Source organism: Sodiomyces alcalophilus (assembly GCF_042370955.1).
Source record: "Sodiomyces alcalophilus JCM 7366 unplaced genomic scaffold ACRALscaffold_10, whole genome shotgun sequence".
Classification (NCBI taxonomy): Eukaryota; Fungi; Ascomycota; class Sordariomycetes; order Glomerellales; family Plectosphaerellaceae; genus Sodiomyces; species Sodiomyces alcalophilus.
In genome coordinates, this window is record NW_027263541.1 from 474,506 (window position 1) to 490,240 (window position 15,735).

The following is a 15,735-nucleotide window of genomic DNA, read 5'->3' on the forward strand; positions in this document are numbered from 1 at the left end:
ACGAGGTACAACGTATGTACCACCAAACGCCGAGCGATGATGAAATTTAGTGGAGGGGCAGATGAGGGGTCATTGGCGACTACGGTAGTGCGGGGAATAATTCCAACGTGAGTTTGCGTATCGCTGCCGAGAGGCCAGAATTAGTATCCACTAGAGAGTACTAAGTAGCCTCTTGATATAGGTATGTTGGAATACTTCCTCAAAGGCATTCTTTACTAGGAATTTCTAGTACACTACGAATACATCGAATGGGAACCCTGGAGCAGCGGCCAATTATTTGCAATGACGTGGAGAGAATGTCTTTTACCCCCGGAGACCTAAGATAAGAGCTCCCCTCCTTCTACTAAGGTACTCGACTCCATTAGCTCCAGCGGAACCTCTCCACGGCGGCGGAACCTCACATTCATTCCCAAAATCAATACTGCTGATGGGTTTTTTTTTCTTCCGCTCGACTACGCCTACTGTGCCTCCTCCATGCCCGGGTCGCAGCCCCTACATTCTCATATAATATATTCCAGGATACGGGCTAAGCCATGCAAGTCCCCTTCCATAGTCCCCGCCTCATTCTTATTAACCCAGCCCTCTGTATAGCTTCCTCCAAAATCGATTAGCCATGCATCGTTATTCGTATCGATGAGTACGTTATGCGGTTTAACGTCGCCCCAGATAAGACCGGCCTTGTGCAATTCAGAAACTGACTCCTTGACCTGCTCTGCCCACTTTCCTCTTAGCGAAGAGGAAGCTGATTTCGCTTGATTTAGAGTAAACTGCTCGTCTATGAGTGTAAGAAGCATCCCGAGTAACTGATCTCCTTCGCCAACAACGCCGTGTAGGCGGCAAACGCGGGCTTTCGGGTGTAGATTTGACTTCGAGATACGTTTAAACGCCCCCAGCTCCTGGCTAATCTCTTCGCTTCTGCCACCGGAACAAAACGGCTTGAAAAAGTAGGTCTCCTCCTGTCTACCTACAATGCATACTCGACGAGGTTTCCTAGTGAGCACATCATGGGGCCGGTCATAGCATATCTCAACTTGGGAAGGGGGGTATAATGTAGTCCATCCGTTCAAGTCTTCGGCAAGCTCTTCGGAGATGCAGACCCAAGGTATCCGAGGAGGGTATTTAGGTTCGATACGACGCGTTTGACGCTCTTCGTGGTCGACGTCAAGAGTGAAAACGGCGTAATCGGGGAAGTAGTAGCCTGCTAATGTCGGTGTACCAAGACCCTCCGGGGGTTCGCCTACGAATTGCTCTATCAGAGGCTCAAATGGTTTCACAAGCCATTCCTGGGCCTCGTCTTCATAGAGGTCGTCAATAACCTCCTCTCCAGATCTAAGGAGTTCAAGGCACCTGAGATAATGTTCTAGTGCTTTAGGTGATTCCTGGAATTGCGATGGAGAGAATCGCAGGTAGATGGCTTTACCACGATGCCGGATCGTGATCTCGCAGTCGTCGTCCCTGTCGCTGGTGAGATATGACTCGAAATAATCTGGTTGAAACATTGTGATGCGGCGAATGGTGACCACCTCGTCAGAAGTGAGAAGTCGATGACTCTTCTGAGAGAAATCTCGTTTGGCCTGGACAAAGAGCTTGCCGTTTGTTTACTCTGTTTCGGTTTACAAAGTAGGTAAGTACATAGTACCTAGGTCAGGAGCTGACAGCCCCGCTGTTGCCGGAGATGAGCTCCCATTGGTTGGCAGGTCAGCCTGGCCTAAGCATTTACTCGTAGAGGAATCAGAAACCGGCCTCTCTGGCAGCGACACGCGAATTCCAAGTTCCGGTAGCAATTAAGTACTCCATGCTCTTTTCTAGAGAATGAACATGCAGGAATGGTAATTGTTATCATGGCGGGGTAATTTCCGAATACCTACCCCAGGAACCCAGAGACTATATTCAAGGTACAGCCAGCGACTGTCGCGACATCTGATGCCTCAGCCCGGCATTGCTGGACTCTAAATGGTGCGGCTGTTCCAGGCCATGGTTGGACACTATGTGACACCGGCATTCGGAAGAGTAGGTGGCTTGTACCTGTAGTGTACTACCGGGTTAATGCCACTAGTCTAATGTATCCCGAAGATGTTCCGAGTCGGAGACTCGAGGTTCTCGAGTAGCTTCTCGCGATGTTCCTCCTTTGGTCCAACCAGCCCGGGGCCTTGTGTGCCTAGCAGGGTCTGAATAGATATCGTGATGCCAACGCAACACCACGAAGCGAAGAAAATACTGCCCATCACCAGTAGACAATGCAAGCCAATGCATACCATTTCAGCAACTTCCCACCGGACCCATCTGGTCAAAGGAGGGAGAGGAGACCTCATGACCATCGTCGCAATGAGATGGATACGCAGATAGCTGCCCACACCCTCGTGCCTACATATATATGACAAGCAAAAGAGATGGAACTTGATTACTGAACAGCCAGGGGAATCATAGAAGAAGGCACGAACTCAGCCGTGCTTTCCTCCTCTCCCATGCCTGGGAGTGCCCTTTTCAGCCAGGGAAGGAAGCAGGACATAGATACTACCAACCCGCTCCTTCCACGAAAAAAACATCCCAGTAGATACTGCCTGCCCTTAGATCACTTGCCCTGACCCTTCACTATTTCTAGATATTTCCAAGGTAGTTAGAGTCCACTTACCATCACTCCTTCAACCATAACACTTCCCTGCCGTACACATCAACTCGGCACTTCCACAGGCAGGATATTTCTTCTGCAATTCAACAGGCCACTACGCTCCTCGTCAGGTCAGGAGCAGCACACCGAGAATCGCCCCTCCATCCTCCGGTCCATCTCTCCAAGAGTCAAGATGACCAATCTCTGGAAGAACGTTCTTACCTTCCTCCTCTCCATTGCCATGGCCGTTGCCATTGGTGACCCGGTTCCTTTCAACCACTTCGAGGTAAACCCGGGCCAGCTCATCGCCTTCAGCGTCGTCCAAGGCCCGCAGAGTGTCCCTCAGACCTGCGAATGGCACATGTTCGACTGTGCCCGCCCTTGCGGTGACCGCTGCCTCCGACCCGACCAGCAGTGCTGCGAGGCCAAAATGGGTCTCTACTGCGAGAAAGACCAGGACTGTCACCCTCTCGGCTGCTGCCCCACCGGCCAGCTCTGTGACCAGCTTCCCGGTGACTGCATTGACGACGAGAACCAACGCATGTGTGGGAGCCGTAAGTATCTGTGTCCTTTTGAGCTTGCTGACTTTGCTCTTGCCCTCCCGAGAGCAGTTGTTCAAGTACCCCTGACCACTAATGTATATCCTTCAGGTTGCATCCCCCGGACCTTTGACTGCTGTGACGAGGCCAAGGGATATTTCTGCGGAGAGGGCTATGCATGTGGAAGCAACCAGTGCGTTGCAGTCGAGGTTAGCAGCACCGAGTCGAACTCGGATACGGCCGTCGAATGCCAGACGTCGACTCTGGCTACCACAAGCGCCACTTCCACTGCCCCCGTTTCGCCCAGCGCCAGCAGCATTGATGATGGTGATCATGAGGATGACAACACTCAGGAAGGCCATGAAGATGACAATATTCATGATGGCCAGGAAGATGACGATGGATCGCACCAAAAGGATTCGGACGACCAGGGCGACGACGATCAGGATACTGACCAGTCCAATGCCGTCCAAAACGCAGATATCCCTGCGTATCTTTTCATGGCCGCGCTTGGTCTTGGGATGCGGCACTATGTCAATTGACTCTTCCCGAGATAGTGGCTGGGAAATGTCTTTTGCCAGTCGCCCATATGCCAACTGCGCATGGTTTGGCCTGGGGAGTAATGGTTCGGGAAAATGAAGACCAATGTCCACAATGTGGCGGGAAGGGATAGGATATCATAAGGAAATACAACCATGCCTACCTACTTAAGCCAATGCAGGTGGCTCAACAATGGATCCGCGACCTTGACTTGTCCAGGAAAGCTGCTGTCCATAATGTTACCAGCGAGTTATCCTCCACCCTCGTGAATGAACTTGGGCCTGTCACCGGATGTCCCTCCTAGATATAATGGAAAGAGTAGCCGGCTTGCTTGGGTATCTCTAGACTATTGTCTGCTGGTTTCAAGGCCATGAGTAGAACAATTCGCGCGCCTGGTACCAGTGAACAAGCAAGAAATAGAATACAAGTAAATAAAAAAAGGAATCCCGTACCGTAAAGCCAACAATGCGCCTGCGCCATGCTCAATCAGAATCCTCGTCATCGTCACCCAGGAACGCCAAATCCGCCTGAGCCCGCGACCGCCCCCTGGCTTTGGTAGAAATAGCCGGACCCTCGTCCTCATTCTCGTCGCTTCCGTCCTCATCCCCATTCCCGACCTTTGCAGTGCCATGTTCTTCCACGTCCTCTTCGTCCGAACTGGGCTCCCTCAGCGTCCTCTTCTGCCGCCCCCGGGCGCGCGTGGGCCGGCCGCCGCGCGCGTCGGAAGCCCCCCAGGCGGCATTCATGGCCGTGACGGCCTCGAGGTCTGCCTCCAGCTCGCGGCGCTCCTTGATCTCGCGCGCCTTGGCCTCGGAGAAGCGCCCGCCCATGCCCGCGTCCCGGAGCATGCCCTTGAGGTGCCGGATCTTGGCCCGCGCGTCGTCGCCGTACTGCTTCAGCTCGATGCCCCATATCTTGCGGATGCCGCACTTGACGAGATGCGATTGGAGCTTTTTCACCTCCGCCTCGTCTGGGTGCTCGGGGCGGGAGGATCCGGCTCGCTTCCCGCGCGGCTTGGGCGTCGGTGCAGTGCTGCTGCCTTGCTTCTTGCCGCGCTTCGGTTTCGGGGGCTCGTCGATTACGTCGGAGAGTTCGCTCGAGTCGTCTTCGACGGGCGGTGGTTTGGGGTCGGCCCCTCCCGCCACGGAGGCGTCGTTGGCGGACGTTTCTTTGTCTTGTGGCGGCTCGTCAGGCACGTCTGAAAGTTCGCTGGACTCGTCTGCAGAATCTGTCTGCGGGCTGGATTCTTCTGTCGCTTCTGTGTCTTCCTCGTCCTCCGACACCACTTTCCTCTTCTTAGGGGCTTGCTTCTTTGGCGTAGGATCAGCCTTGCGCTTCTTTCTAGTTTTCGGTTCCGGTTCGCTGTCCTCCTCTGTCAAGTCGCTCGATTTATCACTAGCCGACTCGTCTTCTTCAAGTTTTTTCGAGCGGCCATTTGTAGCCTTGCGACTGCGCGACGGCTTCGACTGGGCAGGACGGTCGGGTTCGGGTTCGGGCTCCTCGTCCGAGTCGGCGGCAACTTGACGTCCTCTGCGTCGTACAGCCAGTTGCTGCTTTGAGTTCGGCTTCTCCTCGTCACTCGCGCCATTGTCACTCTCTTCTGGAGGGGGGCCCGCGGCCTTCTTTCTGCGCTTGGGCGCGGGGGACGACTCGGGTGACTGTCGCTTGATGGCTTTCTTGACTGGTGTATCTTCCTGTTTCTTTACGGGCGACGAGGCCGGCTCGCTCTCGTTCTCGAGGGCTTCCTGTTAGGTGTAAGCTATCTTCCGCGACAAAGACCAGACTGACCACGTTCAGAGACGGGTCGCGCGCACGACTCACAGCAGTAGCCTTGATTACTGTCTTGCTTCGTCCCTTCCACTTCTCAGAAGAGAAGAATCCTTGCTCGAGATCTAGTTTCTCTTCCACAAGTCTGCGGACATTGTTGACTGTCAATTCTTCCCTGTTCTTACGCGCGACTTCGCGCACAGCATTGCTTAGCTCGGCATCGAGCTTCTTATCAGAGGGGGCCATCATGCGGATGACCAACAAATGGCGAGTTGGTGAAATGGATGATCCAAATGAGACAGCGGCATACGGGGCGCAAAAGTGTAATGTACCATGTATGTACGTTGACTCGGCCTTTGTGCAGACTGCGTGATGCTTGGATGATGTTCAGATGCGTATCGGGATGCACCGCGGTCTTTTGGTGGAGCTCAAACAATGGGCAGCCTGATTCGTCTTTTGTCATGTTCATATTCAACGCCGGATTAGGACTAGTGTATTTTGACCTGGGAATTCCGGAATCGGTGCTTCGGAATAAACGAAAATCCGAATGTATCTCGGTGAAGCAACCGACCGACACATATTACCGGTGGGTACGGTGAGGCCAGATTGGCTGACGAGGTCGACTGTGGACAACTCTTCTAAGAAGTATACTATCTAAGAAGTACGAATATACTACCTCCGTAACCTACTGCACTGGATCACTTATCACCCGACATTCGAGGCATGACATGCTGATGTGCAGGTCAGTCCTACTGTACTGCTGGTGGGAAGTACAAAGGGTTTGGGGTGGAAAGACATGTTCCGGGAGAGAGTGCATGCGTGGAGAAATGATTGGGCTGGAGGCTGCTTTGAGTTGCAGACTCGACATGAGGATGCGATGCACAACACATCGTAGGATGTGATTTTTTTTTTAAAAAAAAAAACGCGACCCGACACATGAGTGCCCGGAAGTGGGTGAATTGAGGAATAATTACGGCCACTCATGTCCCCACCCTTGGCCTCCCTCTCCCGTCTCGTCTCTTGCGTCAATGGCTGCTCTGACCTATTACTCTCATAGCTATGACGAAAGTTGTTGAAAGTATTCGTACATAACACGTGCATGTAGACTTTCTCTGCCGCCTCGCCCACTTGCCATAGTGTACTTCGTACTCTGTACTGAGTAGGCAATCCATGGCCAAATAACTGAATCCACTTGTAGATCGCTTGTTATCCTATTTATCACTCCAAGACTTGCTTTGAAAAGTGAAGCATCTACTTTGTATCCGTAAGGCCCCGCCAAGAGATCTCTAGAGAATGTGATGGAATTTGGCGGGAACCACATCCGACAAGCACAATCGGGTCTAGGCCCCGTCATATACAAAATGTTGGCCATCTCCTTGCGTTTTATCGGAACCAAGCAAGCTAGCTCCCGTCACATATCCGTAAGGTTGCAACGACTCTTGAAGTAGGATCGGGCGGGATCATGGACGGATGGAATTTGACACACCCGAGCGCTTGGGTAAGAAACAGACCAAGTACATACATTGAAAAACATTGTAGGTATTAGTACTTCGTACTTGAGTACCTTTATATTCTACACTCGTTGGAGATACTTCCGGAAGCACGCCAGAGTACCATTGTTTCCTCCATGCCGACTGGCTTGTTGTCTAGGAAACACGTCTCCAACTCGGGTTTTCGGGAATGAAACCTTACAGAGTACGATACACTTCGCCTACTTTGTACGAATATGAATACAATGAACGGTTGCTTCTTATGTTACAGTCTCTCTCGTACTGCCAAGTGCCTCTGCTTGATACGGAGTACGTTGTACAGTACGGTACCTCCAACCAACAGCTTGCGCCGCCTTATCGCCTTATGTACAAAATGACGTAATTGAGACGGTGAATACAACACAGCTCGTACCAGTCTTCCCTTCCAGAAGCCTAGACCCCCCCGCCCTTCTGCCCCTCTCTTTGAATCCCCTCCTTCATTCTTCCGTACGTATTTCCGCATCATTTCGCCGGAGCTTCCATCCCATCATACTTATTCTTAGGGACAGCAAATAGTATTATCGCCCTCCTCTTCCATCGTTCGTCAACCACCTACCACGATCGAGCTTAATCTGACCAGCCCGGCCTTACTCTTTACGGCTTCTAGTTCCCGTCGGGACTCACTGCAAGCAAAGGACTAGCTTCGACCAACCGACTCGTTACAAAATCTCTTTTTTTCCCGAGCGACCATACACCTTGAATTCGTCTGCGCCGACCTGCAACGCTGACTTTTTTCCCGTCCGGCGGTGCGCCTCACTCACACTTGCCGACTTTGCTGCAAACATCCTTAACCATGCCCGCCCTCGTCGAACATGACAACGCGCCTCCGGGCCGCCTTCTTTTGCTGTCTAACCGTCTACCCATCACAATCAAACGCTCCGACGATGGCAATTACTCCTTTTCCATGTCCTCCGGCGGCCTCGTCACCGGCTTGAGCGGTCTCTCCAAGACCACCAGCTTCCAGTGGTATGGGTGGCCTGGCCTGGAGGTTCCCGAGGCCGAGATTCCGGGAATGAAGCAGCGTCTCAAGGACGAGTACGACGCTCACCCCGTCTTCATTGACGATGACCTGGCCGATCGCCACTACAACGGCTTCTCGAGTTCGTCTTGCTGCCCCATCTTCCATTCCTGTTTGACCTTTCGTTCATCTGCTGACACTTTCCCCCCGCAGACTCTATCCTCTGGCCCCTCTTCCACTACCACCCTGGTGAGATCACCTTTGACGAAAACGCCTGGAGCGCCTACCAGGAGGTGAACCGCCTCTTTGCCAAGACAGTCATCAAGGACGTTCAGGATGGCGACATGATTTGGGTCCACGACTACCACCTGATGCTCCTCCCCCAGATGCTGCGCGAGGAAATTGGAGACACAAAAAAGAACGTCAAGATTGGATTCTTCCTCCACACGCCTTTCCCCAGCTCCGAAGTCTACCGTATCCTGCCAGTCCGCGAGGCGCTCCTGGTTGGCGTTCTCCATTGCGATCTGATCGGCTTCCACACCTACGACTATGCCCGCCACTTCCTGTCTTCCTGCTCCCGTATCCTATCCGCCCCGACCACTCCCAACGGCGTCGAATTCAACGGCCACTTTGTCTCCGTCGGCGCCTTCCCCATCGGCATCGACCCGGAAAAGTTCGTCGAGGGTCTCCAGAAGCCCGTCGTTCAGCGGAGAATCGAGGCTCTGTCCAGGAAATTTGAGGGCGTCAAGCTGATTGTGAGCGTCGACCGTCTCGACTACATCAAGGGGATCCCCCAGAAACTCCACGCACTCGAGGTCTTCCTCACCGAGCATCCAGAATGGATCGGGAAGATCGTCCTCGTCCAAGTGGCCGTCCCATCCCGCCAGGACGTGGAGGAGTACCAGAACCTGCGGGCCGTCGTCAATGAGCTCGTCGGTCGCATCAATGGCCGGTTCGGCACCATCGAGTTTATGCCCATCCATTTCCTCCATCAATCCGTCACCTTCGACGAGCTCACCGCCCTCTACGCCGTCTCGGACGTCTGCCTCGTGTCCTCCACCCGCGACGGCATGAACCTGGTCTCCTACGAGTACATCGCTACCCAGCGCGAACGCCACGGCGTCATGATCCTCTCCGAATTCACCGGCGCCGCCCAGTCCCTGTCCGGGTCCCTCATCGTCAACCCCTGGAACACGGAGGAGCTCGCCAACGCCATTCGCGACGCCGTCACCATGACCCCCGAGCAGCGCGAGGCCAACTTTAAGAAGCTTGAGCGCTACGTCTTCAAGTACACTTCGGCCTGGTGGGGCCAGTCGTTCGTCGCCGAGCTGACGCGCCTCTCCGATGCCGCCCGCCCCAAGACGCTTCGCAACATCAGCGGCAACGTCGTCGCCTCGGGGGTCAGCGCCATCACCAGCGCGCTCGAAACTACCGTCAAACCTGCTGCCGCTGCCGCTGCTTCTGCCGTCTCGCCCGTCGACGATAAGCAGGGCGCTGATGCGTGAAAGGGTCGAGACGACTTTGTCCCGGGTGAGAACGCAGGTGGCAGATGGACAAGACTGACGACGTGACGGGAATTCATCATGATGCATAATGCGCTTTACCGAGGGGGGAAAGGGTGTCACAAACGAGGGGAGGGACAGCAAGTAGTAGTGGTGGTCATGTTCACGAATGGGTCTCTCCCCTGAGAAGGGCGTTCTGCGGCTACTTGGCGTTGAAATAAAACATTCCATGCGTGAGACTATATCGTTTTTATGTACTATTGACGCTGTCACGACTCGACTCTTAATCTGCATATACCTTAGACTATTAATCTCCAACTATCTCAGCTTGTCAGAGTGATTGTGACCCCCGTGTTTCCATTGTAAAGCACCGAGTCGGCTAAGCAAATAGTTGATGCCGTCTCCCATTTACCAGTCTGCCGTGTATGTATTTGTAAATTGAAGGGTTGCTGGTGGCTGGCAACATACCAGTCCGTCATTGCATTAATGGCGGTAATAACGAAACGACATAGGGAAAGACTCGTGGTGAATCGAAAAGCAACGGGCAAGAAAACGTCAATATCCCTTGCTGATAGCCATACATGTGGACTAAAACCCAGTCGACGCGCCGTCCATCCCACCCACTCCTCGCGCTCGCAGTTACGTGAACCCGTAAACGTCAATCGAGGGCCACGTAAAGGTATCTAAAGCAAGCAGCGGCTCCAAAGAAACTCCCGGCCCCCTCGTCCTGAATCACAGAGAAGACAGAAAAAAGAAATGTGAGCAAAATAAGTGGCATGGAAGGTAAACCGAAGCACAGAGATGGGGAGTCGCGGTGATCAACGTCCGCTTTCGTTCGAAAAGACGTAACCAGCGTAAAGAAGCCCCGGCCTCGCCCATTGCAACTAATAAGGGGAATTCACCACCTCATCCCTTCCGAGCTTATACCTCCCGCTGAGCGGGGTCCCGATGCGCCCCGAGCTCTTCCGGCCGCCCAGGCTGAGGCGAGAAAAGTCGCCCGCGATGCTCTCGCGCGTGGGGCGCTTCAGGTTGTGCTTGCCCACCATGTTGACCTCGTTGGGCAGGGCGACGATGACGTTCTTGTCGGTGCCGTACTTGAAGTCGTCGGCCTTGACCTCCTCGGCGTAGCGCTTGATCATGTACGCGGCCTTGGCGCCGCGGAGCACCTTCTTAAGGTTCCACTCGATGATGTACGGGCCGGTGGCGGTGATGATGCTCGTCTCCTCGGTGCCCTCGCCCGTGTTGAAGCGCGCCGGCGTGAACCGCACCGGCTTGCCCGTCTCGTGGGCGAACTGCGCCACGTGCTCGGGCGTCAGGGCCAGCCGGCGGGGCTGCGGCTTGTCGGCGGCGGCGAACGGCTTCTCGAAGCCGAGCTTGCCTTCGTTCTTGCCCGACTTTTGCAGCGCGTCGATGAGGAGGATGTAGGTCCTGCACGTGGCCAGCACCCACCGGCCGTCGGCCGAGACGTCGAGGCCGATGATGGGCTCGCCGAGGGCGGGGATGTGGGTCTTTGCGTTGATGCCCAGGCGGTCGAAGAGGCGGACGTCGCCCTTGTTGGACGCCACGGCGATGTGGCCCTTCTCGGTGGTGGCCATGGCCGAAAAGTCGTTCTTGGAAGCGTATTGCTTGAGCTGCGAGTCGACCAGCTTGGATCCGGACAAGCGGGGGTCGATGCGGTAGAGGGCGTTGTGGGAAACGCCGAGGAAGGTCGGCTCGTGGGTCATCTGAGCAAACTTGTTCTCGGGCGCAAAGGTCACGACGGGGATGTCCTCGTGGACCTGCCATTCGTCCACCACCTTGCCGTACTCGAGGTCCATGCGGTATAGCTTGTTGGGGTCCGTCTGGTGTTGGAGCACCATGTTGCGGTCCTCGTTGTGCAGCATGACCTTTTTGGGGCTGAACAGCACACCCTTGGGCGTCTCGACTTTGGAGATGTTGGTCGAGAATTCGAGATTGTTGTTTGGCGTGTGCTTGAAAACACCAATCTTGGAACCACGGACGACGAAGGACCGATCATGCTTATAGCCAACGGCGAGTTGAGAATTGGTATAACCATCTGTATCCTTGGTGGCCACGTCGTCCTCATCCTCATCCGTATCGTAGTGCTCGCTCCTTTGACCGTCATCCGCATCTTCATATTCCTCCTCCTCCTCCTCCTCCTCCTCTTCTTCTTCCTCTCGCTCTTCTTCTTCGAGGGTATCATCCATGGGCAAATCGTTGAACGCATCAGTGATATACTCTTGCTCCCTTTCCTTCACCTTTTCCCACTTGGTCTCGTTCAGCTGCTCCCAGAGGCAGCGGAGAAGACCCTCTTGGAATTGCTCCATGGTCGGCTGGTCCTTGAAGCGGAGGAGCCAGGAGTATGCCGACCCTTCGGGGGTGAACTGGTTGAAGATGAAGGACAGGAACTCAAAGTTGAACACTGGGTTGATGTCCGAGACAATGGGGATGCCCAGCCAATCGCGATCCTGGCCTTCTACGTGCAGCCAGTACTGCCACTTTCCAACCTCGGTGACGGTGGCGGTGACCGACGCATCTTGCTGTACGAAAGATCCCGAGGGAAAGTCGTAAAAGTGTAGTTCGGCCGGCACCGAGACGTACGTTTCCAGGCCCTCGGGGGCGGCGCTCGAAGTGGGCGGTTGGTGGTCTTGATTTCCCTCGGATGTCGACTCGGTAGGAGACGGAGGAGCACGCTCTCGCTTGGCGGCCGTGTTGGCCGTGTTCTTCGGCGTCCTGAACATGGCGTCGGCCGACTCGATGGAGCGGGTCAAAGCAGGGCTCAGAATAGGGCTGGCAGGAGGGATGGCCGGCTCGTCGTGAAAGTCAAACTGGAGGAGGTCCTCGTCGGATGCGGTGGTATGAGGCTTTCGGTACTTGCGCTCGTACTGGCACTCCTTGGCGATGCGCTCGAACTGCTCGACCTGGGAAGAGGGCACGGAGCTGTCGCAAACAAACTCAAAGACGTCCCCCTTATCACCGCTGAGATCGCGCCAGGCGAGAACCTTTTCGGAACCCTCGCGGATTTCCACACGAAAGTGTAGGGCCTCGTCGAGGAGGAAAGTCTTCTCGTCGCGTTCCGAGGCAAGTGCGTCAATGTCGGCGTCTTCTCCTTCCTCCTCGCCTAGTAGTTCAGCCTCGCCTTCTTCGTAGACCCTCTGCACCACCAGCTGGTATTGGAAGTCCTGGCCGGTTCGTCGGATTTGGGCGGTGGCGTCCTTGAAGATGAGCTCGGAGTAGCCTTTGGGCGATAGCGGTCTGACAAGGTAGAGTTGACCTTGGGGGAGCTCGATCAGGGTTTCCTGGTTGCTGGAACCGAAGATAAGCTTGCCGACTGGAATAGCAAAGGACGGTTAGTAGAGAAGTCTCGGGAGATGTGTTTGATGTGTTTTTCTTCTGAAAGCGGGGGATGTTTTGATGTGTAGCCAGAGGGCGTGTCCGGGGCAACCAGAGCAGCTCGGCTCACATAATGAAGCGGGGCAGACGTACCGTTTCGGAGGACGAACATGTCGGATGATGTTTAGGAGTGGTTGGAAAGTTTAAGTGGCGAGAAGGAAAGGAGAGATTGTACGGTATTTAGTGGCTCCTTCTCATGACTAGATGGCCTCGTGGTAGAATGAAGAGGGTAAAGCGATTACCTGGTAGTGGGGATGAGGGAAGAATAGGGTAATATGGTACTCAGTGGGCTAGTCGAAACGCGGTGAGCCTAGGCAGAATAGCACTTGGGAAATAACTTGTTAATAGTGGGTTGCTGCGTCATCGTAAAATACGAAGCATGGGCTTTGGTTGGTGGATGGCGGGGTAACAAATGACATGTGGCGGTGCACTAGTATTTGCCACATTGCCTCCCCACCACGTGAACAAAGAAACCCGATGTACTGATACTTCGTAGATGGTACTACGAGGTACTATTCGTCGCGACGCACAGCAACACCAACACCAACAGAACATCGACGCGTCGAGAATCGCCTATAGTTCCTTTCAAATCATCAACATGCCCAAAAAGGGATTCTAGAAAAAGGGATGATCAATGCAGTTCCGACTCGTGTTGGTTTTCCTCGATTTATAGGACCGTCGCGATGATGTCGCATTGGTCGGCTTCTCACGACATGCTTCCTCACCACACACTTCCTCGGTCATCTCTGGATACGCCCTCCACCCCTCCACCATCTATACAATCGTCACGTCCCTCTTTTCATACGATTTCCAATCAAAAGAATGATACCAACGGTCTACCCCGACTCTTCGAAAAACTCCCTTTCTGCTTTCGTGCTCAACCACCACCAGCAGGTGGGTCTTGCTGACTGCTCCCCTTTCAAACCCAACACCTAAGAACAGTCGCAACTCCTTCCTCCCCCTCGCTTCACCCTCTATGTCTTCATAGTAGTCCCCACGCGTCGTATCTACTGGTATGACGCGACACCTCAGCTTGACCTCCCACTTTGACACGGCCAACACTTGGGCATCCACCCTGTCGAACCCCTGAAACAAATCGAGGTCGGCGGTGACGGGCGTGTTGATGGACAACCACGACCAGCTGGGTGCGTTCCCCGTCCTCTCTTTCGGCGCCGGCTGGACCCTCATCTTGCGCTCCCACGCCAGGCACAGGGGGAACGTACTCCTCCACAGGCCCGCCACGCACTCATCTTGCCAGGAAGCCGACAGGGCCTTTTGGATGCCCGTCATGGCGTGCACGCGGTCCGACGCCACCGTCAGCTTCCGCGCCGAGAACCCCCTCATGAACAAGACCCAACGGCGCCCCCGCTCCGCCGCGCTCGGCACGTGGTGCCTGTGGTCCACGATGCGGCCCGGGTTGCTGTTGACCGTCTCGTACGACACGTAGCTGGGGCAAACGCCGCGGGTGCCGGCGGTACGGCATTCGAACACCACCTCCCTGTCGCCGTAGAAGAGGATGCGCGGGGGCAGAAGCCATTCCTGCAGGGTCCAGCCCCGCCCCTGCAGGGGCAGGTCGGCAAAGTCTGCCTCTATGCAGGGAGCGACGAAGACGTCGCCTCGTTTCCGATTCGGTAGTTCGGCGGGGATGACGAAAAAGGGCTCCTTTCGAGGGTACGCCACGAATCCCTCGTGGACGGTCTCCGCCACGGCCGCCGAAATGGCCAGGGTACAGTCGCCGTACACCTGGTCCATGTTGCCAATCTCGTTCATCTTGTCAACGTCGTCGTCTTGCACGATGCAGAGCGCGTCTACCCAGAGATATCGGAAGCCGAGTGCGTTTGTTATCCTGAATGCGTCCTGGAGGGTTTGCGGGAACGATGAGATGCGCATGCCGTTTTGCAGCTGCTTCAGCGTCGCCTTGGTTGCCACGACCGGCTGCGGACCACCCCAGCAATAGCTGAGTGTGACAAAGTGGTCGTACTCGCCCGTCTTTTTGGTCAAGTATAGTCGGACGGTGGACGAGCGTTGGACCTCGCTCACGTCCAGCACCCGGAGTGGAAGCCGCGGCAAGGAGGTCGAGTTTCCGCACGAAGCATGGTCTTTTTGGCACTCGGCGATGAGTTTCTTTGATCTATCTATCACTCGGGGTGCCATGACGTCGCTTTCGATCGGTCGAGAGGTGAAGAACGAGCTGATTGGAGAGCCTGCTGATGGTCAGTAGAAGTACTTGGCTTGTCGGCTATCGATCCACCTCTCCTATCTTCCCTCCCGGTCCCAGCGCAAACCAGATTGCGCCGCGCCGCCTTGTCTTTCTCTCACACAGCTTCTTCGGGCTTGGGACCATACTTTCAGGGGCGAATACGCTGAGGTTGAGAATCACCCTGTCGGCATACATGTCTCGTCGAGGATACGGCCATATTGCGAGGGTTGTCATGAACGAGCTGTCGCCAGGCTCATCTTCCTCTGCGAAGAGCACGATATACTCATAGCTTGTGTCGTCGACTCTCCCCAGCGTCTCCTGCTCGAAGATCAACTGGCAGAGACCGCAGCCACGTCTCGCACTCGCTTCCAATTCTCGTGGCACGTGATGAATGTATCCTGGCCGCGCCTCGATCATGGCTTTGATCCCGTCTGCTGCGAAAGCGGAGAGACATTTTCGACACGTTGAACTCGACATCGTGAGACGCTTCGGCCTTGCTGACGCCCTTCGAGAACTTTTTTTATAAGAACATAACAGAGACCGAGTAGACGAATGTGAGTCTGGCTGCTGGTGCTGTGTGGACCATTTTCACGATGAAGTAGCGGGGTGTCTTGAGTGCTCGAGCAATACTACAGCCGTTTTGGGAGTCGAAGCCTGTCAGCAATCCTTCGTTGCCAATGAGCGAATTAGCTGCAGCAC

General features: G+C 54.8%; 6 protein-coding genes across 6 annotated transcripts; 2 read left to right on the forward strand and 4 right to left on the reverse strand.

Moving 5' to 3' along the window:
- Positions 1 to 500: 500 nt before the first annotated feature.
- Positions 501 to 1,499, reverse strand: ACRALDRAFT_2114208 (uncharacterized protein; the record flags this gene model as incomplete). The annotated part of the gene is made up of 1 exon (XM_071023672.1): positions 501 to 1,499. One exon carries the CDS (start codon positions 1,497 to 1,499, stop codon positions 501 to 503), a length of 999 nt encoding a protein of 332 aa, XP_070871099.1.
- Positions 1,500 to 2,801: 1,302 nt separating this feature from the next.
- Positions 2,802 to 3,717, forward strand: ACRALDRAFT_1083647 (uncharacterized protein; the record flags this gene model as incomplete). The annotated part of the gene is made up of 2 exons (XM_071019482.1): positions 2,802 to 3,162; positions 3,259 to 3,717. The coding sequence occupies 2 exons, from the start codon at positions 2,802 to 2,804 to the stop codon at positions 3,687 to 3,689; spliced, it is 792 nt and encodes a 263-aa protein (XP_070871100.1). The 3' UTR covers positions 3,690 to 3,717.
- Positions 3,718 to 3,942: 225 nt separating this feature from the next.
- On the reverse strand, positions 3,943 to 5,827 carry ACRALDRAFT_1083648 (uncharacterized protein). The gene is made up of 2 exons (XM_071019483.1): positions 5,509 to 5,827; positions 3,943 to 5,432 (listed from the first exon to the last, which is right to left on the reverse strand). The coding sequence occupies exons 1-2, from the start codon at positions 5,701 to 5,703 to the stop codon at positions 4,170 to 4,172; spliced, it is 1,458 nt and encodes a 485-aa protein (XP_070871101.1). The 5' UTR covers positions 5,704 to 5,827; the 3' UTR covers positions 3,943 to 4,169.
- Positions 5,828 to 7,776: 1,949 nt separating this feature from the next.
- On the forward strand, positions 7,777 to 9,446 carry ACRALDRAFT_2113958 (glycosyltransferase family 20 protein; the record flags this gene model as incomplete). Its single annotated transcript, XM_071023653.1, has 2 exons — positions 7,777 to 8,083; positions 8,155 to 9,446. The coding sequence occupies 2 exons, from the start codon at positions 7,777 to 7,779 to the stop codon at positions 9,444 to 9,446; spliced, it is 1,599 nt and encodes a 532-aa protein (XP_070871102.1).
- Positions 9,447 to 10,327: 881 nt separating this feature from the next.
- ACRALDRAFT_2030309 (uncharacterized protein) lies at positions 10,328 to 12,948 on the reverse strand (the record flags this gene model as incomplete). The annotated part of the gene is made up of 2 exons (XM_071020654.1): positions 10,328 to 12,774; positions 12,930 to 12,948. The coding sequence occupies 2 exons, from the start codon at positions 12,946 to 12,948 to the stop codon at positions 10,328 to 10,330; spliced, it is 2,466 nt and encodes an 821-aa protein (XP_070871103.1).
- A 517-nt stretch (positions 12,949 to 13,465) lies between these two features.
- Positions 13,466 to 15,513, reverse strand: ACRALDRAFT_2055540 (uncharacterized protein; the record flags this gene model as incomplete). The annotated part of the gene is made up of 3 exons (XM_071021747.1): positions 13,466 to 13,810; positions 13,864 to 15,040; positions 15,156 to 15,513. The coding sequence occupies 3 exons, from the start codon at positions 15,511 to 15,513 to the stop codon at positions 13,804 to 13,806; spliced, it is 1,542 nt and encodes a 513-aa protein (XP_070871104.1). The 3' UTR covers positions 13,466 to 13,803.
- Between the last annotated feature and the right edge of the window lie 222 nt (positions 15,514 to 15,735).

Coding starts and splice junctions, on each gene's coding strand:
- ACRALDRAFT_1083648 (XM_071019483.1), bottom strand. CDS start 5,703: ATGATGGCCCCCTCTGATAAGAAGCTCGATGCCGAGCTAAGCAATGCT. Junction 5,433..5,508: donor CAGTAATCAAGGCTACTGCT/GTGAGTCGTGCG, acceptor TACACCTAACAG/GAAGCCCTCGAGAACGAGAG.